Source organism: Melitaea cinxia, chromosome 1 (assembly GCF_905220565.1).
Source record: "Melitaea cinxia chromosome 1, ilMelCinx1.1, whole genome shotgun sequence".
NCBI classification, from domain to species: Eukaryota; Metazoa; Arthropoda; class Insecta; order Lepidoptera; family Nymphalidae; genus Melitaea; species Melitaea cinxia.
The window spans coordinates 3002898-3030862 of NC_059394.1; the positions used below are offsets into that span (position 1 = coordinate 3002898).

General features: G+C 37.5%; 1 protein-coding gene and 1 long non-coding RNA gene across 15 annotated transcripts in view; both read left to right on the plus strand.

The window, feature by feature from the left end:
* Positions 1–19525, plus strand: part of LOC123655169 (ctenidin-1-like) — a 34095-nt gene extending 14570 nt beyond the window's left edge. For 6 of the 14 annotated variants that reach the window (XR_006743341.1, XR_006743334.1, XR_006743360.1 and 3 more), the window contains one exon: positions 19367–19525. Coding sequence is in view for 1 of the 14 variants with exons in the window: in XM_045591020.1 (XP_045446976.1) it covers positions 19367–19425 (59 nt within the window). In the remaining 13 variants the exon portion in view is untranslated. Of the gene's footprint in view, positions 1–6750; positions 6766–7095; positions 7112–7469; positions 7538–7935; positions 8034–18161; positions 18238–18547; positions 18582–18813; positions 18968–19366 lie in introns of those variants that run through there. The other 8 variants (XR_006743357.1, XR_006743348.1, XR_006743363.1 and 5 more) reach the window with 6 other exon arrangements.
* A 5388-nt stretch (positions 19526–24913) lies between these two features.
* Positions 24914–26304, plus strand: LOC123655259. Its single transcript, XR_006743367.1, has 3 exons — positions 24914–24989; positions 25876–26026; positions 26254–26304. It is a non-coding gene; the product is annotated as an uncharacterized LOC123655259 (long non-coding RNA).
* The last annotated feature ends 1661 nt before the right edge of the window (positions 26305–27965 follow it).

The window sequence follows — 27965 nt, forward strand, 5'->3', positions numbered from 1 at the left end:
CTAAAAATGTTAACTGTGGATCGCATCGAATTCCACGCAGTAGATTTTACGTTATAATAATAATAATAAATACTCTTTATTGTACACCACAAAGAAAGATTACAACAAAAGTTATACATGAAAAGAAAGATGTACAAAGGCGGTCTTATCGCTAAGAGCGATTTCTTCCAGACAACCTTTGGGCATAGGACATAGCGAAAAAAAAGAGAAGCGGTAGGGAAGTGTACAAACAGTTGATAAAGAATTGGCATATAATTAACAAGCAGTATGATATTAACAGAAGTAAATATACATATACACATACATATACATACACATACATATATACAAATAAATATATACATATATACTACATAAACAAATACTACATAATATATATATTTATGGAGCTGATAATGATAATTATGAAGTATTTAGTGACAAAAAATGCGCCTTAAGATATTTTTAAAACAAGCAAGAGATTGAGCTTTTCGTATAGAGAGAGGAAGAGAGTTCCAAAGTTGTACAGCTTTAACAGAAAGGGAGTTTGAATAAAAGGAAGTAGTATGAGAAGGAGTTTTGAGTGTTAAGGTTGAAGATGACCTGAGGGAACGTTCATGAGTGTCACAGAGAAACTCAAAGCGATTTTTTAGATAACGCGGTGTATCTGGATGGAAAAGTACACAATATAGTAGAGAAAGGATGTGAGTATTCCTGAGAAAGCGGATAGGGAGCCACTTGAGTTGATTACGAAAATCGGAGATATGGTCATATTTGCGAAGACCAAATATGAACCATATGTAGAGATTCTGGAGGCGCTCAAGCTTATTTAACTGCTCCTCTTTAAGGTCGTCAGTCATCAGTCGTCAGCTGACAGCGCGTGCGATCGGTTGGAGGTCAGTGACCTCTTATAAAAAAAATGGATACAGTAAAATGTAATAATTGTAATATTGTGATAAATGAGGTGCTCTGTTTTTGTCAAAATAAAATAGACGTCATGAATAATGTGAGTTTGGCGCTTTTATGTCGGCAATCATTTGAAGAAGACGAGATTTTTAAGGCAAAATGCTTACTGTTCAGCTCAATATCATCTCGTCTAGTGAAAAGAAAAGGTGAAGATAGAAAGCAGAAAAACATAGAAGATATTATTGGGGTATTACGTAGTACAGAACCAGATGACATACCTATATTTGTTGCTAAAAGTCTGCACAAGTTGCCACCTGTTACTTTTGATCATGTTGATGCAACGCGTATTTTGAAGGATATTATCATACTACAAAACCAAGTACATACACTACTTCAGAGCCAGGATGACTACGTCAAGAAAGGTGATCTAGATGAATATTTTAAGAACAAAGAAAGTACATCGTTCATGCAACCAAGACAGAATGGAACTTATGTAAATAAAAATAGAGGCGGTTTCGGTTTGCAAGATAGTTATGAGTGCGCTAGCGGACCGATGGGGCTATTGACCGGCCTAGAAGGTGAGTCGTCCACGAACATTAATGAGGGTAGACGAATTTTTGAACAACCGTCCCCGTCACACGCAAGCCCTGTGGCGGTAAACAGTGGACAGTCTATCTCTGTTGCACCCGACTCAGCTCCTGCGCAACAGCCGACACACGTGGAGGCCCACCGCGGCCGGGAGGCCCACCGCGGCAACACTTCGAATGCATTAAGCATTAGTTCAAATGTGCAAGCGCGGACGTCTGAGAAGGTGATGTCATGCAATATTGTAAAGGGTGAGCTCGGTAGCGCAGTCAACGGAGTGCAAAATGACAATGAAGGTGAATGGGTTCGTGTTGTAAAGCGTAGGAGGACGTCCCGTTTTAAAGGTATGAGAGGTTCTGCCAGCGTGAATGCGGAGACTAAATTAAAAGCAGCTGATAGTATGATACCTTTATTTATCTACAATGTGTCAAAGGAAAATAACGAAAACGACGTGGCGGAATATATATATGAAAAAACTCAAATTACTATAAAACCAGAGAAAATTAATACGAAAAGATCGAAGGAATACTTATCTTTTAAGTTTTATATACCTAGCAGTAAATTGCATTTATTTACGGATACTGAGCTGTGGCCGGAAGGTATATATTTTAGAAAATATTTTCTATTTAGACATGGTAAAAAGGCTATGGTTGATCGTGAGCAAAAAACCTAAGTAATGGCACAGAATTATAGACAAAAAAATCACAGTTTGAAGTTGGTGAGTTTTAATTGTAAATCGATAAAAAGATCAGTGAACAGCGTGAGAAGTTTATGCGGTTCGGCGGATGTGGTAGCGTTACAGGAAACCTGGCTTATGCCATATGATCTAGCATACCTTAGCACTGTGCATGATGAGTTCGAGTCTACGGGTACGTCGGCGGTGGATACGGGTGGAGGCATGTTGCGTGGCCGTCCGCATGGAGGTGTAGCGCTGTTATGGCGTAAAAATGTGTTTACATCTGTGTCTGTAGTCAAATGTAACAATGTGAGGTTATGTGCTATCAAGTGTCAGTTTCGTGAGCAAGCTATACTGTACTTTTCTGTGTATATGCCAGTGGACTGTATTGAAAATCTCACAGATTTCACGGACTGTATGAGTGAAATTAACGCAATTATTGAGGACAGCGGTATTGAAGTGGCTTTTATTCTAGGTGACTTTAATGCGCACCCTGGGGAACTATTTTTTAATGAAATGTGTCGGTTTTGTGAAGATCAAAAGTGGGTATGTGCTGACTACGAATTATTATCAAGTTGTACTAATGTTTATACTTATATGAGTGATAGCCATGGCTGCTTACGTTGGTTAGATCACTGCCTTGTAACTCGTTTGGCTAGGAATTACATTGATAGTATTAATATTAAGAATGATGTGACGTGGTCCGATCATTATCCCATGGAGATTTACTGTAGTTTTAGCTTGGATCGTTCTCGTTTACAGCCAACTGAATTTTTAACTATTAATAAAGTAATCTGGGGTCACAGGGATAGTGATCAGATTAATTTATATACAGACTATTGTAATAAAAAGCTAATGTTGCTTAATTGTCCTTATGAAATGATAGACTGTTGTAATAAATTATGTAATAACTCTGAACATAAAAAAGCTATCGAAAATATGTATGATAATATCGTAGGTATATTACGGGATGCAGCGGTTTATTGTTATAAAGCTGCACCGTGTAAAAATAAACGGTCCATCACGGGGTGGAATAAACATGTGGCGCCACTTCATGCTAGGGCTCGTTATTGTTTTCAGTCTTGGATATGGGCGGGAAGGCCAGCTGATGGAGCCATCTACGAGGATATGAGGGATTCTCGTAGGGCCTTTAAATACAAACTCAAATGGTGCCAAGACAACGAGGAACAGATTAAAATGGACATACTAGCAACGTCATATAAGAATAAGAACTTTGGAAAATTTTGGCAGCAAACAAACAGACTGAATGCAAGACCGAGTCTTCCTGCTGATGTAGGTGGCATTAGCGGTTGCCGTAACATAGCAAATATGTTTAAGACTCAGTTTAAAGTGAATCCCTGTGAGGTCAATTGCACCGTAGCCTGCAGTGGGGACACAATAAATACCGGAGAGTGCTTGTTACGTTTTACAACTGGCGAAGTAGTCGACACGATTATGAGCATGAAGCGTGGGAAGTCACCTGGACATGATGGCCTTAGTGTCGAGCACCTTCGACATGCTGGTGTGCACCTTCCCAGAGTCCTCGGTATGCTATACAATCTTTGCATTAGCCATGGTTTCCTACCAGACGCAATGACAGTGACAGTAGTCGTGCCTATTATCAAAAATAGGACGGGGGATGCGGCAGACAGAACCAACTACAGACCGATATCTCTTGCTACCATCACAGCGAAGGTTCTTGATGGCTTGCTTGATACACAACTTAGTAAAGCAGTCAATATACACGATGCGCAGTTCGGCTTTAGGCCAGAACTATCAACTGAGAGCGCAATTCTGTGTCTCAAGCAAGCTGTAAGGTACTACACCGATAGAAAAACCCATGTTTTTGCGTGCTTTTTGGATCTGTCTAAAGCATTTGACCTCGTGTCCTATAAAATTTTATGGCAGAAACTTAAAACAGAAACTCATTTAAGACCCGAGTTGATATTACTATTGAAGTACTGGTATGGCATTCAAAGTAATGTGGTTAGGTGGGGTAATGCACTTAGTGATCCATACAAACTGGAGTGTGGAGTGAGACAGGGGGGGCTGACGTCACCCAGGCTGTTCAATCTTTACATGAACAACCTGACAGAGAGGCTTAGCAGAGCAGGCGTTGGTTGCTCGATAGACGGTGTTATAATGAATAATTTTAGTTACGCGGACGACATGGTTCTGTTGAGCCCCTCGGTCAGTGGTCTTCGAAAATTAATAAAAATCTGTGAGGAATATGCTAAGGAGAACGGACTCAGATATAATGCTAAAAAGAGTGAAATTTTAATCTTTCGAGGTAAAAATAAACCATTAAATTTCAATCCTAATATACATCTCTGTGGAACTCCTCTAAAACAAGTATCTGAGTTCAAATACCTTGGCCATATTGTGAATGAACGCCTGGATGATGATAGTGATATCGAGCGCGAGCGCAGAGCTTTGTCTGTTAGAGGTAATATGTTGGCCCGTAGATTTGCTCGTTGTACGTCACAAGTAAAGGTAATTTTATTTAAAGCCTTTTGTCAGTCTTTTTACACGTGTAGTCTATGGGAGAATTACACTCGGCGAGCATATAGTGCTCTGCGTGTACAGTACAACAATGTGCTGAGGGTTTTGTTGAAGAAGCCTCGGTACTGCAGCGCGTCGGCAATGTTTGCGGATGCTCATATAGATGATTTCTATGCGATCATGCGCAAGCGGACCGCGTCCGCAATGCGCAGATTAATGAACAGCTCCAATAACCTCCTCAGCACATTGGCTGTAAAGCTAGATAGTCCCCTCTGGAGACGCTGGGATGGTGCACACGTAGCTGCGAGGGAAGCTTAAAGAAATAAATTTTGATAGCTTTTACTTTTTTTTTTTTATTTTTATAACTAACATAGTTGTTAAGAATTATTGTAACTGACATTTAATTATAATTTTGATTTCAATTTCGATTTTGCCTTGATTCTTAGTTTTAATTTTTGATTTTGGTTTTACGGTGATAATTTGTGATAATTTAATATATTGAAATTTTTTGAAACTTAATTTAAATTGAATAAGTTATTATTTCTTAAGCTTTTCTATTGATTGAATTATGATTTTAGTTTTTAGCTTTAATTTTAATTTTGATTGAATTTTAATATTGATTTTTTTTTTTTAAATTTTTTATTATTGTAATTTTGAATTTTAGTATTTATTTTAATTTTTTAATTTTAATTATTGTAATATTGATTGAATTTTAGTATTGAATTTGGTGATCATTTTAATTTTTGGGTTTGATTGAATTTTTGTATATTGATTTTGATGTTAGCGTTATTTTTATTGATTTTTGACTTGGTATAATTTGTTTGTTTGTCATTTGTCACAATTGTTGGAACTAACATAGCGTAGGAAAAAATGTAACTAACAAAAATATGGACATAATTATGTCTGAAATAAATTATTATTATTATTATTATTATTATTATTATTATAAGGTCTAGGTAACAAATATCAACATAGTCAAGAATCGGTAGTAGGAGTGACTGTGTTAACGCAAATTTTGGTAGGCATAGGAAGAAAAGATTGAAGCCGGCGTTATGCCGAATCAAACACATAGACGGACGTAAAATTCCACAAATAATTAATTTAGCTACTCTTAACAACACTCCTACAATTCGGATTTCGTAAATATGAAATACACTTCGTTAGATAAGGACGACTCAATTAATTAAAATATTCAAAATACGTAAAATGTGTCAAACCAATAATCCTACTAACATACAATTATATGATGTGTGGACGAAAGGACGTTGAAACCTTATTAATATATTCCTGAGATATAAATAAAGGTGTACAGTTTTTTATTCTACAATCAAACAAACTTGACAAATTACAAGTAACATAGCTTATTTTATGTTTGTTTTCTCTTTTCGCAACGTTGTCGTTGAAAATGGACGAAATTCGTATAAAAATGTAAATTTATTACTTAATTTTAGTTTACTTATTAGTAGGTAACATAAGCAGCATCGCAAACATATAGCTGAACCCACCACCCTCCGAAGCTTTATTATCAATCTTCAGTCCAAATATTCATTCTACAGTAAAACTTAACTGAAAGAAAATAATTGCCAAAATAGTAGAAAGCACTTGATTATCGTTCGCTCCGTTTTTAACATCGTTTTTCATATGTCTGAATGTTCGTTAGTGTACACGTGTAACATTTCAATTCGAAAACTTATAATTATAAAAAGAAAACGTGTCACCTACCAAACTTTATTGATGTTCACATTTTAAAATAACACTAGTAGTGGTCGCCCGGTGGTCGAAATTCAACCAAAACAAAAGAGTATGTTATGCGTGTGTGTGTCAAATACATCAGTCAATGTGTGGAATGTTTTTTTTTTTTTATTGATTTAATGATTTCAAGGTTTTCTACTTTAATAACAAGTAGGCTTTTTAAAGGACATAAATAACACTACCTATTAAAAAAACTATCAAAAAAACGTTAACAAAAAACAAGTTATGTATATATGATCATGACATATTCAGATTTGAGTATATATAAACCGCCCGAAATATCTGTAGGCACAGTCCAACAATGACTAAGATCGCAATACTTTGTGTGGCCCTCGTGGTCTTCGCTATGGTTCAAGCGACACCAGGTAATAATTTTGCATTTATACTAAACATGTTTTCCGACTCCGAGACGCATTAATGCAGAAATTCAAAATTTAACTGAAGAAGGGCACAGCAAGAACGTTTCTGCCCAAAATCCGGAGCAGCGCGACTGGGAAAGAACCTCGACCTAACAGAAGATCACTGCTAAATAATATTGCTTTATTTTAACAGTGTTGTATTTCTTTTAATAGTCTTGTATTCCTATGGTGAGTAAGATGATCAAACCTCCTGTGACGAATTGGGCGTTGAGGTAGGGTCGGTAACGCGCTTCTGGTCGCGTGCTTCTGGTTTAGCAGGCGTCTATTAGCTACAGTAATCACTTGCCACCAGGTGAGCCGTACGCTAGGTTGCCGACCTAGTTGTATAAATAAATTGACTCCTAACTTTTCTTTCAAATCTTTTTTCTTATTTACTGACATAATAAATAAATAAATAATGATATAAGAAAAGATATACAATCAATGTTATTTACGTGTCTTGTAATTCTTATAATTTAGAAAGTTGTAAATAAATCGTCTATTACTTTGTTCAAAAAAAATCTAACTCTCTTCTATTCTAATAAAGTTTTTTTTACATGGTTATGGCATAGATGGCGTTGGAGGTGGATTAGGCGGCGGCGTCGGTGGCGGTAGTGGAATTGGCAGTGGAGGTGGTTTGGGAACCGGTGGCGGCGGCGGCCTTGGAGGAGGTGTTGGTGGTAATGGGGGTATTTCCGTTGATAAAGTCGATACCAAGCAGCAAGGTTTACATGCATGAGTAAGTGTAAACAGATTTAACTATTTATTTTTAATTTATAAAAATAAACTTGTAGTGTTAGAATTTAGTTTACAATTTTATAACTTATTATTACTGAAGATTTCAGAACCTACTCATTTGTAAGAAGTAAGTAATATAACATAAACAAAATATATTAGGAAGAAGGCGCATGAATAGAATCGTAACAAGGTTAAAAATATTTAACACAAAGCAATACAGTGCATATTTTATTAAAAAATAATTTAATAAATGAAATGCCTAGAAGTCATTGTTTGCTTCCGATTTTAAGTTCTGAGAGCCGAAGTCTTCGCTAAATATTTCATACGACTTCAAAAGCTTACTGAGTTTATAATTTGTTTTTAATTATTGCAATAAAGAATAAATTTCTTTGTTTTCAGACGCTACTTTCGGCACTACACTGGAACGCGACGGCAGACAATGTTATGTGACAATATTGAGTAATATTCAACTTTTGGCCCCTTTTAATATTACATTATAATTCCGGCAACAATATATATATATATATATTTATATATTACCTTATGTTCCCAAATATAGCATTATTTTTTCCAAAAACTCTTGTTGTCATTTTCATCCTATTCAAATGAATACATTTTTTTAAATTAAAAAACTTGTTTACTACTACTAATTTATATTTTAGAAGTTGTATTGGGGCAGTTCGAGGTCGCTTAGCTAATTTTTAGAGAATCACCCACTAGTACTTAGTTACGAAAAACTAATTAATTTATCAGAGAACCCTTAAGTAGTTATGCTGCAACACATGTCAATCGATAGCATAATAACTACAATTTTAGGTAAATAAAACAAAAAATTCTAAATATCCGTCTTTTGAGTTTATTTTAAATGATATAATTTAGAACGACGTTTGTTATTGTTATTAACAACTCATGTCTCGACTGAGGTCCTCTTCAACTATTTTTGTACAAAAATTCGTACGAATACATTACTTTCCTGTAACAAAATAAAAAAATAACTAAATAAGTCATAAACAATCGTAAGTAGTAACATTTTTATTTTACTTTTAAATTTATGAACCAACTCTTGCGTAATAAGTAAGCTAAAGCAAGCAAAGAGACAGATACTAAAATTATAAAAATAGGTTCCGAACCCCGTTTTTACAAGACCCACAATATGGGCTCTGCTCTGCGAAGATCAGTCCCCACTCATTCAGTGTGCTAGGTGTCTGGGATACGGGCACACCAAAAAGCTCTGCAAGTCCACTACAGACACCTGCAGCCACTGTGGAGGTGAGCACATGGGGAAGGACTGTCCATCCAAAAAGAACTCAGAGCCCCCGAAATGTGTTAACTGCGCACGGGCCAAGAGGGACTGTGCCGATTGGGTTCACAGTGCTTATAACACAGATTGCCCGGAAAGGCAAAAGTGGGACTCCATAGCAAGATCTAGGATCCAGTACTGCTGAGGTTTTCCCGGGGAGCAATGTGTCAGTCCAAAGTGGACGAGCGAGCAGGGTCTTGTTTATACAAGCTAACCTGCAACGCTCAAAGCTTGCTACACTCGAACTTTTCAAAGTAGCTCGGGATAGAGGAATTTCCGTCGCGTTTCTCCAAGAACCATACGTGGGTAGATTAGGCGTGATGAAACAATACCCAGGCACGTAAGTGATCCAGTGCACCATGAATCGCCAAAAACCCGTAAAGGCTGCAATCGTGGTTTTCGGCGACTGCCTGGAGGTAATTCACGACCCCCAGATAGTCACTGAAAATGTAGCGGCGGTCTGTCTGAAAGCAAACCAGCTGAAGCTGGGATTGTTGTCCGTCTACTTTGAGCCAGACCAAGACATGAATCCATATCTAACACAAATAAGGGAAACGACCCATAAAGTTCCAACAAACAACTTGCTGGTGGCAGGAGACGTTTATGCCTGGAGTCACTGGTGGGGCAGCAACACCGAAAACCACCGTGGAGCGGAATACCACGCCTTCACCACGGAAATGGACCTCCATATCCTTAATACAGGGCATGTTCCCACCTTCGAGACATATAGAGGCGACAGGTTATACAGTAGCTGTGTGGACGTGAGACTTTCGAGTCACTCTTTACTTGGCAAAATGGAAAACTGGAGAGTGGAGAGAAGCCTTACAACTTCAGATCACAATGCTATTACCTTTGCATTGCGCTTAGAAAAAGCTTTGGAACCCTTAAGGCCTATCTCAACGCGCATATACAATACAAAGAAGGCAAACTGGTCGGACTTCTCTGCACACTTCATGACCGCATTGGCTGAGCACAGCATTACATTAGATAGAATTTCGAATCTCTCGACGTCGGAGGAATTAGAGGAGATGTTGAACACCTATACATCTGCCATTCAGGATTCTTGCATAAGAGCGATTCCAAAAAAGAAGGAGTGGAAAGGTGTAAACAAACCGCCTTGGTGGTCGGCTGAACTGGAGCAATTGAAAAAGGACGTTCTGAGGAAGAAACATCGAATACGAAATGCTGCACCCACTAGGAGGCAATTCACAGTCGAAGAGTATATACGGGCTCGAGAAATATACCAAAATAGTGCGAACGAAGCGGCCACACAAAACTGGAAAGAGTTTTGCACAACTCAAAACCGCGAGAGCGTTTGGGATGGAATTTACAGAATCATTAGAGGGACCTCGGGGAGGCAGGACGATATGCTATTAAGAGACGCAAATGGTGAGACACTATCGCCGGAGCAGTCGGCTAACCTCCTGGCAGAGTCGTTTTATCCTGATGATTCTGTGGAAGCCGAAACCGAACAACATAAAGCGATTAGAGCGATTACGGAAGGCATAGCTCCTGCGGAGATTCAAGACCTTTCAGATGATGACCCCCCCTTTACAATACCAGAATTGGAAAAGATTCTTACGAATCTCAGTCCTAAAAAAGCTCCGGGCCCAGATGGGTTTACATCGGACATCTGCACCGCGGCCATTAATTGTGACAGGGAATTATTCTTGGCATTAGCCAATAGATGTCTATCATTGTCATATTTTCCCAAACAGTGGAAGGTCGCCCACGTGCGCATTCTCCGCAAGCCAGGAAAGGAAGACTACACCCACCCAAAATCATATAGACCAATAGGCCTACTGTCAATCTTAGGAAAAATAGTAGAAAAGCTCCTCGTGGGTAGACTTCAGTGGCGCTTCTTTCCAACTCTTCACCCAAGCCAGTATGGATTTGTGCCGCAGCGTGGAACTGAGGACGCGCTCTACGACTTGGTTGAACATATACGAGCGGAAATAAAGTCGAAAAAGATAGTTCTTCTAATCTCGCTTGATATAGAGGGCGCATTCGACAACGCATGGTGGCCAGCCCTTAAGAAACGGATGATAGAAAAACAATGCCCCAGAAACTTATATGCCCTAGTAGTGTCCTACTTAACGGACAGGAAGATCAGAATCAACTATGCGAGAGCGACAAGTGAAAAGGGTACATCGAAAGGCTGCGTCCAAGGATCAGTTGGTGGACCAACCTTCTGGAACCTAATCCTGGACCCGCTACTCCAAAAAATGGCAATGTCAGGGATTTATTGTCAAGCATTTGCAGATGACGTGGTCCTTGTGTTCTCTCACCACCAGACTAGCGTATTGCAATCCCAAGCTGATACGATCCTTGCTGCCGTTCATGATTGGGGCACCCTTAATAAGTTGAGCTTCGCACCGCACAAGACCAAAGCGATGCTACTTACAAGAAAGCTCAAATATGACCTCCCCACAATTCATATGGCTGGCACTCGGCTGGGCTTTGTAAACGAAATCAAATTGCTGGGCTTGGTCATAGACTCTAAATTGACCTTTAACGCGCATGTGTCTGCTATATGTAAAAAAGCCGCAGATATATATAAACAACTAGCACGCGCGGTGAGGGTTACGTGGGGTTTGAATGGTGAGATAGTGAGGACCATATATGTGGCGGTAATAGAGCCTATAGTTCTCTATGCAGCAAGCGCATGGTCTCCGGCAGCCGAAAAACTGATGACTATAAGACAGTTGGGCTCGCTTCAGAGAGGTTTCGCTATAAAGTTATGCAAAGCGTACAGAACTGTATCTCTGGCATCGGCCTTGGTCCTTTCGGGTCTATTACCCCTTGATCTTCGAGTCCAGGAGGCTGCTACCCTATTTAAAATCAAAAAAGGGCACTGCGTGGACTTCGTTCCACCAGGAAAAGAAATGGAGCGCAGGGTGGGATATTTACAAAATCCCCACCCATCTCTACTCATAACAACCGAGTATGAGTGCTTGGAGAGCCTGGATCACCAAACTCTTAAAGATCACCGAATAATAGGTCCCCTTATATTCACAGACGGCAGCAAGATAGAGGGAAGAGTCGGAGCTGCCCTAACATGGTGGGAGGGGGATAGGGAGTCCGGGTATTCTACGTTTCAACTTGAGCCCCACAATACTGTTTTTCAGTCAGAAATGTATGCACTCTACAGAGCGGTAATTATGGCAAAGCGGTCAAATTGGACCTCGATCAACATCCTAAGCGACTCAAGATCCTCGCTCGACCTATTAAGAAGCCCATCAGTCACCCACCACCTCGCTCTCGATATGAAAAAGTGCATACGTGATATGCAAGAGGACGGCAGAATTGTGAGGTTTTTCTGGCTCAGAGCCCACGCAGGAACGCCGGGCAATGAGCGAGCGGACGAACTAGCTAAGAAGGCAGCACTAATGAATAAGTTGGCCCCCGACTACGATCAAGTCCCAATATCGTACGTTAGGAGGCGTATACGTGAGGAGACGGTGAGGAGATGGCAGCGGCGCTATGAGTCGTCTGTGGCTGGTTCGGTCACGAAGGTGTTTTTACCGTGCGTAAAAACCGCCAGGACTATAATCAAGAATATGACACTAACACCAGTCGATGTCCAAATTCTAACCGGTCACGGGGGCTTCTCGGCGTACCTGCATCGCTTCGGCCTTAAAAGTAGTCCCTCATGTGTGTGCGACTCGGAGTGCGAGGAAACGGTGATCCATATTCTTTTAGAATGTTCACGGTTTAGCCAAAGGAGACTGGAGTTGGAAACCCAGCTACAGATAAAACTAGACCAAATTTCTCTAAACACTATCTTGGAGAAAGAGACTACAAGATCGCCTTTTCTCAAATTCGCAAGAACGGTCGCTCAAATGGCTGCCAGAGCAAATGGTTCGGTCGCTGCACTATCTGCCGTCCATACAACACAGCCCACATTACAGAATGCAGCAGTTGCACAATCCAGCATTCCAAAAAATCCAATTGCGAGGTCACTGCAAGCTGTCCCTAAACTGCTGCGGAGACTTCTTGGGAGGGCAAAAACACCGACAACGTCTCAACACACCACCCAGTACGCCACGTTTGAAGAGCTAATTAGAGAAAGAGGAGAACGTGGCGACCCAAGTATAAGGACGCGGGGTGTAGCCCTTTTCATGAGTGACACCGCAGAAAAAATAGGTATCAGTTTCTGTCGCTCGGAGAGTTCGGATCGAGTGACGGTGTCGCCGGGACTCGCCCTGCTCTTAAAAGGGAGTACCGCAAAAACGAGCATTAAGCGTGACAAGATTGATGCTCTGGACTTGCGGATGGTGAGTGGCTCGGACTATCGATGCGTACAGCTGCAAGAAAAGGTTATCGTACTGTTCGAATGGGGCGAGGAGACCCCATTCGCGCGGGCATGCACAATACTCTCAAAACTCTGCGGAGAAGGCCAAGACAATGGCCCGCGAAAAATTAGTGTGGATGCCATGAGGACCGGCTTCTTTAAAGGGGACATAACAAATTACTATGGATGCCTAATAGCATCAGAAAGGCACGAAATCATAGTATATGAAGACAGGGGGGAAGATCTGAATTTCCTGAAAGCAGAAATTAAGCCATCGTCCCCAGTTGAGGGGCCGGTTCTCAGTGAGCCACCACTGAGTGAATCCGAACGCCTACAACTGAAAATAGCAGCACAGAGATCACACACCACTTCCATGACCAATAACAGTGAGCGGACTTCCGATACCCGCTTGGTGGCACTGCAGAATTCCATCCACAGATTGGTCTCTCCAATAAAGACGACGTTTAATTCGTCTCGCCGCGCGCCTCGACCTTCAACATCGACGGACCGACAGGCTATGGCTCTAAGGGAGTTTCTGAGGGCTGACCATCTAGGAAAACCGGTTAAGCCGAAAACTCACCGAACTAGGGCCGATAAGGGACAAGTAACCCCGCCCAGGCTAAGACCGGCATCGAACCCGCTAGACCATGCTGTTAACGCAATGGTTGAATTCCTAGCCATAGTAAAAGCCAATCGAGAAGTCAACTTGGCCACATGCAAAAAGATCTTGGAGGCCCATCAGCGAGGCAGCGAAGGTCTGCTAATGGTGCTGCTCGATGAGGCAGAGGCAGCCATATATAATAACGACACGTCCCAGGTTATCAAAGGACACATGTCAGGAAAATATATCAAAATTTATAAATAAAAAAAAAAAAAAAAAAAAAAATATGGGCTCTGCATTTGTTGAAAAGTGGACTTCAAAATTTTTTTCCAACTGGAACTTTTACACCCTATATTTTTTTTTTTTTTTTTTCATCATGCAATTAATATTTTATACTCAAAAATAATATTTTTGCAGGACGTCCTCGCTTTAGCATTGACATGAAGATATATTTTCAGTGCTAAATTAAAATTATAAATAATAGAGAGAAAACTCCTAGAGTTATGAGTTATTAGAATTTTCCTCCTCTTTATGGAGCTTTTTTTTTTAAATTACTTAAATGTTAATAGTTTTGGATTTCTTAGCAAAATCGAAATACCTTTTTTCTACTTCATTTGTTAATAACTTTTGCAATTTTTTGCGTGCTAGAAAATCCTTTCGACCCGTTTTTCTAGACGGATCGAAAAAGCTATGGCTCATCTTCTTAGGAACTTTGTCTCTATTTAACGCGTTTCTGAACTTGTTGACTAGACTACTACAGCAAATTTTATATTAGATTCCAAAACTCATGAAATGTTAACTGTGGATCACATCGAATTACACGCAGTAGATTTTACGTTATGCCGGATGAAACATAGAACGGACGAAAAATTCTACAAATAATTAATTTAGCAAGTCTCAACAACACTCCTACAATTCACTTTTCGTAAATATGAAATAAAATAAAAATGAATAGAAGAGTATCATGATTAGACATTATTTTTTTTATTAGACATTAATTAAATATTATTTTTTCATAGACGACGTGTTGGCGCAGCGATCATAGCACTGGCTGTTGCGCTGACGGTCACGGTTCAATCCCCGCTCACCATAGACATTTGTATCGACCATATAGATATCTGTCGTGATCTGAGCATTGTGCTTATGTATTGTACAACACAGGAGAAAATCCTACTGGGGGCCGTTGAGTGGGAAACGTTTATTAATAATTAAAAAATATATATATTTGAAAAATATGATATATCATCCAAGGATAATTAAATCGAACGCGTAAATTAATTTTATAAATATACTCGTATATATATATACTCGTATATATATATATCGGTCTGGGATTAATGAAAACCATATTTTTTTTCTTTTCAGTAAACCTACTAAATTCATATTTTCTATTTTTAAAGGCTTCCTGGAAGATATGGTGTATGCGATGCAGCCGCCTTTTGTACTTTTTCTTGTTTTGTATTTTGGCCTGGTGTCCAATTAAGAATATGCTATTTTTTAACTTGATTCCGAACCTTATTGTCGTTCAATTATTTTTATTCCTAAACGGGATATTGACCGCGGTTGTTTCTTCTGCAACCAGAAGAAAAAATTAAATTACATAAAAATCAAAAATTACATAAAAGTACAGCATTCATAAACAATGCAGGGTATCACTTTGCACCTTTAATAAAAACACACCGCTTGTAGAAAAAATCAAACGAAATCAACGTGTTTGTACATTATAAATCTAATTATGAACATTAAAAGTTATAATTAAATCGCAAGCAATTATCTTGACAAATGATTAATTATGTTTGTGTAAGCTACTGACATAATAATGCAGGCAAAATTATATTTAGACGGAAAATTTTATCAGTCAAATACAGATAACAATTATAAGAAGTTATCTTTCGTAAATGAACAAAAAAGTTATTATTAATGCTTTATCTTTTAATATATTCAGACTAGCTGTGCCCGCGACTTCATACGCGTGAAATTTAACAAAAAAGTTATTGTTCAGTTGGCAGAGTTATAAAATAAATAAACTTCCAAAATGAAATTAGCCTAAGTTACTCCTTATTTTTTCAGCTATCTGCCAGTGAAAGTCCCGACAAAAGCAGTCAAACCGTTTCAGAGAATAGCCGGAACAAACAGACAGACAGAGAGACAGACAAAAATTGATAAAAATGTTATTTTGGTATATGTACCGTGTATACATCCATATGCATTTAGTAAAAAGCGGTTATTTTAATATTACAAACAGCCATTCAAATTTTATTTGTTTGTATAGATTAAAACTTTCACTTATTTCAATGTTTGATCATTTCAATGGGTGATCATTTAGTATCTTAAGAGTATAAAGTTTTTACTCAGTAATATTTCCATATATATTTTTGACTACGTTTTGAAAAACATGTGAAATGGGACTTTGTATTACAGGGCCTTAATCTTAAATCTATATGTTCCTTATGTCTCACGAACCTAAACGAATCGTTCTTCTTATGTCCTTTATGTTCAAAAGTTCATCAATCGGATCCAAAAACGTTTTTCAAATATAGAAAACGGGCGCATTCCACGTAAATAAGTTTTACCGGATGTGGTCCTTCATTTCCCAACTGATTTCTGATTAACCTAATGATTATGTGCAAAATAAACCAACTTATACCTATGTCATTTATGAAAAAGTTCACTTTTATATTTACACCTAAAAACAAAGTGCTGTCGCATATGTACTATACTTTCCCGATGCGTGCGGCAACGCGAGATTATCCCTTGGCTGCCAATATATCCCTTTTGAAAAAGTTTCGAAAGTGCTAATCTACGTTTCTAAAGCGATATTGCGTGGGTTTGAATTTTGTTCAGGATTGTGCAAAGATGTTAAAAGAATTGTGTGATGCTGTAATTCTTCTTACCGAACTTCTCAGAAACTTCTTTATGGAGACCTCACACGATCATTTTAAACCGTCCTGAATGCCAGCGGACGCACATTAAATAAATATTAACGATGGTGATCATAAAGTATGAAATAATGTTTAAAGAGACTTAATGCTTTAAAAGAAACTTTTACGTTTTAAAAAGACTATTTGAAAGAACAGTATAACTTTTAAAAATATTTGATTACAGATGGACAAATATATTAAATTTTCGGTTTTATGTCTTCATAATAATAACGTGACGTGGGTGTCGTAAGAGGCGACTAAGGGATAACACAGTTCCGCTACCACCTTGGAACTTAAAAAGCCGACCGGTGGCGGGATAACCATCCAACTACTGGCTTTGAAATACACAGGCCGAAAAGGGGCAGCAGCGTCTTTGGTGCAACAAAGCCAGTGCTGCGGTCACCAACCCGCCTGCCCAGCGTGGTGACTATGGGCAAAACACATGAGTTCGCGTTATTTTTGGCGTAAACCTGTGTAGGCCTATGTCCAGCAGTAGGCTGTAATGATGATGATGATGAATAATAACGTAACCTATCTAACGCCCTATTCTATAATTGCATTTGGCGAGAATCTTACAGAGCACGGTAAACACCTGTATGGTCAATACAAATGTTTGTCATATGCGGGGATCGAACTTACAACCGCCAGCGCATCAGGTCAATCCATGGCTGTAACCGTTGCGCCAACGCGGCGTCATTACAACACATCAATATTCGAAGGTATTACAGATTTAAATGCAGGGACATAGGCAGTTGCGGCAGTACATTGCGGGCTTAGATTTGAGCGTTAAGTGTTTTTCAAATAACCAATTATATGTCGCTCTTTCAAGATTAACCACAAAAAAAAAAACGTTTGTATTGTTTAATGACAAAAATTAGAAGTAGCATTGCACCAATGCGAAGCCGGGGATGCTAGTATAAAATAAATGTATACTTGACTACATAAACACTTAGATGAACATGTACATACATAGATACACAAATACATATATTGAAAGTATATCCATTATGAGAGGTTCATGAATTCGGAGAAAAGAAGATTCCTTAGCTTGTCCTCAAAAGCATAAATTGGAGTATTAAACAACGATAAAAATGTGCTGCAAGATCTGGGCGGATGTCCTTGTGGATCTCGTCACCGTACGCAATATATTATAGCACGTAAAACCTGGTTGTTATCATAATGACGTTATTTATGGTGAAGAAATTTTTTCCAACCGACACTGAAGCAATGTAGTGGATTGAGATTCAAAGTATTTGAAATAATACGCCTCTTGCCGAAAAATAAGACGAATACAGTCTGATGTAAATTCAATTTAATCTACTCGTTTGATAAAATTTAGATAAAAATTAACAATAAAATATGGTTCTCGCAGCCGGCGCCTCCTTAAAAGCAACTGAATAAAAACATCATTAAAATATTTTCAAAAAATTAAAGTGGATTTTAAATGTTTATCTGACTATGACGTTATCAGATTTTAGTGTATATAAAGCTTGCTTGGATATCTGTAGGCACAGTCCAACAATGACTAAGATCGCTATACTTTATGTGGCCCTCGTGGTCTTCGCCATGGTTCAAGCGACACCAGGTAATAATTTTGCATATATTGAAACTAAACATATTTTCAGACTCTAAAATACATTAATGTAAAAATCCAAAATTCAACTGAGAAAGGGAAAAGCAGGAAAGTTTCTGCTCAAAATCTAGAACTGCGCGACTGGGGAAGAACCTCGACTTAACAGAAGATCACTGCTAAACAATATTGCTTTCTTTTAATAGTTTTGTATTTCTTTTAATAGTCTTGTATTCTTATGGTGAGTAAGATGACCAAAGCTCCTGTGAGGAATTGGGCGTTGAGGTAAGGTCGGTAACGCGGTTGTCGGCTTCTGGCTTAGCAGGTGTCTATTAGCTACAGTAATCACTCGCCACCAGGTGAGCCGTACGCTAGTTTGCCGACCTAGTTGTACAAAGAAATTGACTCCTAACTTTTCTTTCAAATCTTTTTTCTTATTCCCTGACATAATAAATAAATAATGATTTGAGAAAAGATATACAATCAATGTTATTTGCGTGTCTTGTAATTCTTATGATTTAGACATTTGTAAATTAATCGTCTATTATTTTTCTCAAATAATTGTTTTTTTTTTACATGGTTATGCTATAGACGAAAACAGCGGTGGAGGTGGATTAGGCGGCGGCGTCGGCGGCGGTAGTGGAATTGGCAGCGGAGGTGGTTTGGGAAGCGGTGGCGGCGGCGGTCTTGGAGGAGGTGTTGGTGTTGGGGGTATTTCCGCGGATAAAGGCCAAGGTTAACATGGGTAAGTGTAAACACATTTAACTATTTATTTTAAATCGATAATAATAAACTTGTAGTGTTAGGAATTAGTTTACAATCTTATTGCGTATTCTTATCGAAGATACCAAAGCGTTTGTAGGAAGTACGTAATATAATATAAACAATTATTAAAATATATTAGGGAGAAGTCGCATGAATAGAATCTTAACACGTTTAAAAATATTTAACAAAAAGCAATATAGTACATATTTTTATTGAAAAATAGTTCAATAAATGAAATGCCCAAAAAATCATTGTTTGGTTCTGATTTTAAGTTCAAAGAGCCGAAGTCTTCGCTAAATATTCCATAACCCTTCAAAAGCTTTCTGAGTTTATAATTTGTTTTTAATTATTGCAATAAATATTTATTCTTTGTTTTCAGACGCTACTTTCGGCACTACACTGGAACACGACGGCAGACAATGTTATGTGACAATATAAAATTATATTCAGCTTTTAGCTTATTGTTGTATCAAATTACAATTCCGGCTATAATAATATATACCTAATATTCCTAAATATAGCATTGATTTTTCAAAAAGTTTTTTATTTCTTTTTCATTCTATTCAAATAAATACATTTTTTTAACATTACAAAACTTGTTTACTACTAGTAATTTATATTTTAGAAGTTGTATTGGATCAGTTCGAGATCTCTTAGCTAACTTTTAGAGAATCAACTACGAGTACTTACTAGGTATTACAATTACTTGTTACAAAAAAAACAAATGAATTCATCAGAAAACCTTTAAGTAGTTATGCTGCAACACATGTCAATCAATAAAATATTAACTAAAATTTAGATAAATAAAACAAAAAATTCTAAAAATCCATCTTTTGAGTTTATTTTAAATGATATAATTTAGAACGACGTTTATTATTGTTCTTAACAACTCATGTCTCGACTGACGTCCTCTTTAATACAACAATTCGTACAATACGCTACTTTTCTGTAACAGAAAAAAAAATCTTAAACAATCACTATGAGTAACATTTTTTTTATTTTTTTTAAAATATCACTAATAGGAATCGAACCTGCATCTCAGACTCAACGTGTCTGTGCTCTAGCCAATTTAGCTATGGAACGATGTCCCCATCAGGTTGCAACATCCCCACTGGAACAGTCGATTTTTGATATGATATAAAAATGTTTAGAATTCCCTCTTGTGTGAGTAACACAAAAATAAATAATACGAATTTCTATTTTACTTTTAAGTTCGTGCAACAACACTGTTCGTGCTGGACAGGGTGTGAAGTTCCTCGCCCGCCATCGCAAAGGGAGGATCCTTTAACCAGACGGGTATTATGTCTGGTGGGCTAACGCCCCCGACGGTCATTGTCGGGATCTTGTATATATACTCAATCACTTTGAAAACTCTGATAGCGCGATGTAGCATACGTCAGTTTTCTTTAATTACGTAGTTAGTATGTTGCGCGATAGATGTCGTTACAAACTCTTGCGTAATTGATAAGCAAAAAAACAGATACTAAAATTATAAAAAATAAGTTCTGAGCTCTGTTTGTATAAGAACAATAATGTGGGCTCTCTATTTGTTGAAAAGTGGACTTGATAAATTAGTTTCAAATGGAATTTATTGATTCAAATGTATAGAATACACCCTTTTTAACCGACTTCCAAAAAAGGAGGAGGTTCTCAATTCGACTGTATTTTTTTTTTTTTTTTATGTATGTTACATCAGAACTTTTGACTGGGTGGAGCGATTTCGACAAATTTTCTTTTAATCGAAAGGTGGTGTGTGCCAATTGGTCCCATTTAAATTTATTTGAGATCTAACAACTACTTTTCGAGCTATATCTAATAATGCGTTTTTACTTGACGCTTTTTTCGTCGACCTACGTTGTATTATACCGCATAACTTTCTACTGGATGTACCGATTTTGATAATTCTTTTTTTGTTAGAAAGGAGATATCCCTATTTTGGTATCATGATAAGGAAACCAGGATCTGATGATGGGATCCCAGAGGAATTGATGGAAATTCTTGAAAATCCGCAATAACTTTTTACTGGGTGTACCGATTTTGATAATTCTTTTTTTGTTGGAAAGAAGATATCCTTAGTTTAGTACCATGATAAGGAAACCAGGATCTGATAATGGGATCCCAGAGAAATCGAGGGAACTTTTTGAAAATCCGCAATAACTTTTTACTGGGTGTACCGATTTTAATAATTTTTAATTTAATCGAAAGCTGATGTTTGTCATGTGGTCACATATAAATTTCATTGAGATCTGATAACTACTTTTTGAGTAATCTTTGATAACGCGCAGTTACTTGAGTATTTTTTCGTCGATCTACGTTGTATTACTCGTCGATGTAATTGAAGTCGGTTTTTTTTTTCGTTTGCGAGCAAACACAATTATTTTATTTTGCAATTAATATTTTATACTCAATAAATAATAATTTTACGGGACGTCCTCGCTTATCTATTTTCAGAGTTAAATTAAAATTATAAATAATAGAGACAGAACTCCTAGAGTTATGACTTGTTGGAAATTTCCCCAAGTTTAAGAAGCTTTTTTTTAATTTCTTGTTGTTCTTAAAAAAAGAGAAATACCTCTTTTGCAACTTCATTTGTTAGTAACTCTTGCAAGTTTTTGGGTGCGTTAGGTACGTGCAGTAGATTTTACGTTATGACGGATCAAACATAGAGACGGACGTAAAATTCTACGAATAATTAATTTAGCTACTCTCAACAAGACTCTTACAATTCACTTTTCGTAAATATGAAATACAATAAAAATGAATATTAGAGTATCATAATTAGACATTAATTTATTATTTATATTTGAAAAGTATGATATATGAATGTTTACATTACTCCAAGGATAATTAAATCGAACGCATAAATTAATTTTATAAACTTGCAACATGTTACTAATTTTGGGCTAAAACACATTTTATATTTATTATTATTAATACACAAGTAGTAATTTTATTTTTATAAATCTAATTATGAACATTAAAAGTTATAATTAAATCGCAAGCAATTATCTTGACAAATGATTAATTATGTTTGTGTAAGCTACTGACATAATAATGCAGGCAAAACCATAATTAGACGGAAAATTTTATCAGTCAAATACAGATAACAATTATAAGAAGTTATCTTTAGTAAATGAACAAAAAAGTTATTATTAATGCTTTATCTTTTAATATATTCAGACTAGCTGTGCCCGCGACTTCATACGCGTGAAATTTAACAAAAAAGTTATTGTTCAGTTGGCAGAGTTATAAAATAAATAAACTTCTGAAATGAAGTTAGCCTAAGTTACTCCTTATTTTTTCAGCTATCTGCCAGTGAAAGTCCCGACAAAAGCGGTCCAACCGTTTCAGAGAATAGCCGGAACAAACAGACAGACAGAGAGACAGACAAAAATTGATAAAAATGTTATTTTGGTATATGTACCGTGTATACATCCATATGCATTTAGTAAAAAGCGGTTATTTTAATATTACAAACAGACATTCAAATTAATTTTATTTGTATAGATTTCAACTTCACTTATTTCAATGTCGTGAGGTGAGTATTTAGTATCATAAGAGTATAAAGTTTTTACTCAGTAATATTTGCACATATATTTATGACTATGTTTTGAATAACATGCGAAATGGGACTTGCGAAAAAGTTCACTTTTATATTTACACCTAAGAACAGGGTGCTGCCGCATATGTACTTTTCTAAATCTCAGGGACACACCTATTTTCCTATTCTCTTCCACACTTTGCCGGTGCGTGCGGCAACGCGAGATAACGTTAAAGATATGTTGCGCTATGCGCTTTTAAATGTCGGTATCCTAATTAGAACCAATTTATATCGCTATTCCTTTTACAAATAATTGACGTAAACGAATCGATAAATGAATAACGAATGATATATAATATGATAGATCGAATTTATATAACTCAAGAGTTTTCAATGCTTTCGTGTTATCTGATTCGATGAAAGTGATGACAATATATATTTTTATCGTACTTATTTGATGCGCTTTTTTTAATAGATAAAGTAATTCAAGAAGAAGGTTTATATGTATAATACACGCATAATATAGTAGAGAAACACTGATAATTTTAGACGTTTCTAAAGTGATGTCGTAAATAAACATACTTATTGTGCTTACATTGCAAACCCTCGCCGAACCCTACAAGATACACCAAAAAAGTGTTAAACAGTTACTGTACACCTTAAAAAGGCGTTCAAAAAAGTCCGCGATGGCATACGTCTGTCTCTTAGGGATAACTCACAATAAGCATTTTTTTAACCGACTTCCAAAAAAGGAGGAGGTTCTCAATTCGACTGTATTTTTTTTAATGTATGTTACATCAGAACTTTTGACCGGGTAGACCGATTTCGACAAATTTTGTTTTAATCGAAAGGTGGTGTGTGCCAATTGGTCCCATTTAAATTTATTTGAGATCTAACAACTACTTTTCGAGTTATATCTAATAATGCGTTTTTACTTGACGCTTTTTTCGTCGACCTACGTTGTATTATACCGCATAACTTTCTACTGGATGTACCGACTTTGATAATTCTTTTTTTGTTGGAAAGGGGATATCTCTAGTTTGGTACCATGATAAGGAAACCAGGATCTGGTGATGGGATCCCAGATAAATCGAGGGAAACTCCTGAAAATCCGCAATAACTTTTTACTGGGTGTACCGATTTTGATAATTCTTTTTTTGTTGGAAAGAAGATATCCCTAGTTTAGTACCATGATAAGCAAACTAGGATCTGATGATGGGATCTCAGAGAAATCGAGGGAAACTCTTGAAAATCCGTAATAACTTTTTACTGGGTGTACCGATTTTGATAATTTTTTATTTAATCGAAAGCTGATGTTTGTCATGTGGTCACATATAAATTTTATTGAGATCTGAGAACTACTTTTTGAGTAATCTTTGATAACGCGTAGTTGTTTGACTATTTTTTCGTCGATCTACGTGGTATTACTTGTCGATGCAAACACAATTATATTCTTTACTTTTTACGAAAAATAATAGCTTATTGGCGAAGCGATTTTAAGCAATACAGCATATTATCCAATTCCTTAAATCTATTATGCTTTCGATACAGATCAATATTCGAAGATATTAATACAGATTTAAAATGCAGGGATATAGCGGTTGCGGCAGTACGTTGCGGCCTTCGATTTGAGCGTTGTATGTTTTTCACATATCCAATTATATGTCGCTCTTTCAAGAGTAACCTCTGAAAAAACGTTTGTATTGTCTAATGACAAAGAAAGGTGTGAACGTTGTATATAAAAACATTCTGTTGTATATTTAGTATCAGCTTTAACCCGTGCGAAGCCGGGGTGGGACGCTAGTATAAAATAAATGTATACTTGACTACATAAACACTTGCATGAACATGTACATACATAAAGACATAAATACATATATTGAAAGTATATCCATTATGAGAGGTTCATGAATTCGGAGAAAAGATGATTCCTTAGCTTGTCCTCAAAAGCGTCAATTGAAGTGATAAACAATGATAAAAATGTGCTGCAAGATCTAGGTGGATCTCATCACCGTACTGTGAGTAGCACGTAAAACCTGGTTGTTATCATAATGACGTTATTTATGGTGGAGAACTTTATTGCCCACCGACAGTGAAGCAATGTGGTGGATTAAGATTCAAACTATTTAAATAATAAATACGCATTTTGCCGAAAAATAAGACGTATACAGTCTGATGTAAATTCAGTTTAATCTACTCGTTTGATAAAATTTAGATAAAAATTAAAAATAAAATATGGTTCTCGCACGCCGGCGCATTCTTAAAAGCAACTGAATCAAAACATCATTAAAATATCATCAAAAAATTAAAGTGGATTTTAATTGTTTATCTAATTATGACGTAATCAGATTTTAGTGTATATAAGCTGGCTAGGATATCTATAGGCACAGTCCAACAATGACTAAGATCGCTATACTTTATGTGGCCCTCGTGGTCTTCGCCATGGTTCAAGCAACACCAGGTAATAATTTTGCATATATTAAAATGAAACATATTTTCCGACTCCAAGATGCATTAATGTAGAAATCCAAAATTCAACTGAGGAAGGGCACAGCAGGAACTTTTATGCTCAAAATCTGGAGCAGCCCGACTGGGGAAGAACCTCGACCTAACAGAAGATCACTCTCTAAATAATATTGCTTTCTTTTAATAGTGTTGTGTTCCTATGGTGAGTAAGATGACCAAAGCTCCTGGGAGGGATTGGGTGTTGAGGTAAGGTCGGTAACGCGCTTGTCGTGCTTCTGGTTTAGCAGGCGTGTATTAGCTACAGTAATCACTTGCCACCAGGTGAGCCGTACCTAGTTGTATAAAGAAAGCAACTCTTAACTTCTCTTTTAAATCTTTTTTCTTAGTTTCTGACATGATAAATAAATAAATAACGATATGAGAAAAGATATACAATCAATGTTATTTACGCGTCTTGTGATTCTTATGAAAGCTTTGTAGCTACGGCAATAAAGAATATAGCCACCCCCTCTCTTCCCGTGGGTGTCGTAAGAGGCGACTAAGGGATAACACAGTTCCACTACCACCTTGGAACTTAAAAAGCCGACCGATAGCGGGATAACCATCCAACTGCTGGCTTTGAAATACACAGGCCGAAGACGGGCAGCAACGTCTTCGGTGCGACAAAGCCAGCCCTGCGGTCACCAACCCGCCTGCCTAGCGTGGTGAGTATGGGCAACACATATGAGTTCACGCCATTTTTGGTGCGAACTTGTTGAGGCCTATGTCTAGCAGTGGACTGCGATAGGCTGAAGTGAATTCTTATGATTTAGAAATTTGTAAATAATCGTCTATTACTTTTCTCAAATATTAAAAGATTTTTTTACATGGTTATGGCATAGATGGCGTTGGAGGTGGATTAGGCGGCGGCGTCGGTGGCGATAGTGGAATTGGCACCGGAGGCGGTTTGGGAAGCGGTGGCGGCGGCGGCCTTGGAGGAGGTGTTGGTGGTGTTGGGGGTATTTCCGTTGATAAAGACCAAGGCTAACATGGGTAAGTGTAAACACATTTAACTATTTATTTTCAATCGATAATAATAAACTTATAGTGTTAGAATTTAGTTTACAATTTTATTACATATTCTTTTCGAAGATACCGCTTCGTTTGTAAGTAACTTATATAATATAAACAAAATATATTAGGGAGAACGAGGGGGAAGAGTTTACTGAGTTTATATTTGTTTTTAATTATTGCAATAAATATTTATTCTTTGTTTTCAGACGCTACTTTCGGCACTACACTGGAACACGACGGCAGACAATGTTAAATAAATAAATATAAATATATCTACACAATACACACACGGTCGTCTGTTCCTAAAGTAAGCAACTTAATGCTTGTGTTATAGGTAACAGCCGACTGGTATATAGCTACATATTTTTTTTTTTCGATAAACATACTTATAAATAATACATATATAAATATATAAATAAATATTTATATTACACCCAGACTCGGGGTGGGAATCGAACCCACAACCCTCGGAACAGAAAGCAGGGTCACTACAAACTGCGCCAACGGGCTAGTCAATGTTATGACAATATTGAGTAATATTCAACTTTTAGCTCCTTTTCATATCAAATTATAATTCTGGCTATAATAATATATACCTAATATTCCTAAATATAGCATTGATTTTTCAAAAACCTTTTTGTTTTTTTTTCATTCTATTCAAATGAATACATTTTTTTAACATTACAAAACTTGTTTACGACTAGTAATTTTAATTTTAGAAGTTGTATTGGGGCAGTTCGAGATCTCTTAGCTAACTTTAACCACCGCGCCTCCGGCTTAAAAAAACGCTCCAGGGGTAGGGTACTCGTATCTATTCATTTGTATGTATATGTAATATTTGTATATATGTGTAATATTTCGGGCCAAGAGGGACTGTGCCGATTGGGTTCACAGTGCTTATAACACAGATTGCCCAGAAAGGCAAAAGTGGGACTCCATAGCAAGATCTAGGATCCAGTACTGCTGAGGTTTTCCCGGGGAGCAATGCGTCAGTCCAAAGTGGACGAGCGAGCAGGGTCTTGTTTATACAAGCTAACCTGCAACGCTCAAAGCTTGCTACACTCGAACTTTTCAAAGTAGCTCGGGATAGAGGAATTTCCGTCGCGTTTCTCCAAGAACCATACGTGGGTAGATTAGGCGTGATGAAACAATACCCGGGCACGCAAGTGATCCAGTGCACCATGAATCGCCAAAAACCCGTAAAGGCTGCAATCGTGGTTTTCGGCGACTGCCTGGAGGTAATTCACGACCCCCAGATAGTCACTGAAAATGTAGCGGCGGTCTGTCTGAAAGCAAACCAGCTGAAGCTGGGATTGTTGTCCGTCTACTTTGAGCCAGACCAAGACATGAATCCATATCTAACACAAATAAGGGAAACGACCCATAAACTTCTAACAAACAACTTGCTGGTGGCAGGAGACGTTAATGCCTGGAGTCACTGGTGGGGCAGCAACACCGAAAACCACCGTGGAGCGGAATACCACGCCTTCACCACGGAAATGGACCTCCATATCCTTAATACGGGGCATGTTCCCACCTTCGAGACATATAGAGGCGACAGGTTATACAGTAGCTGTGTGGACGTGACACTTTCGAGTCACTCTTTACTTGGCAAAATGGAAAACTGGAGAGTGGAGAGAAGCCTTACAACTTCAGATCACAATGCTATTACCTTTGCATTGCGCTTAGAAAAAGCTTTGGAACCCTTAAGGCCTATCTCAACGCGCATATACAATACAAAGAAGGCAAACTGGTCGGACTTCTCTGCACACTTCATGACCGCATTGGCTGAGCACAGCATTACATTAGATAGAATTTCGAGTCTCTCGACGTCGGAGGAATTAGAGGAGATGTTGAACACCTATACATCTGCCATTCAGGATTCTTGCATAAGAGCGATTCCAAAAAAGAAGGAGTG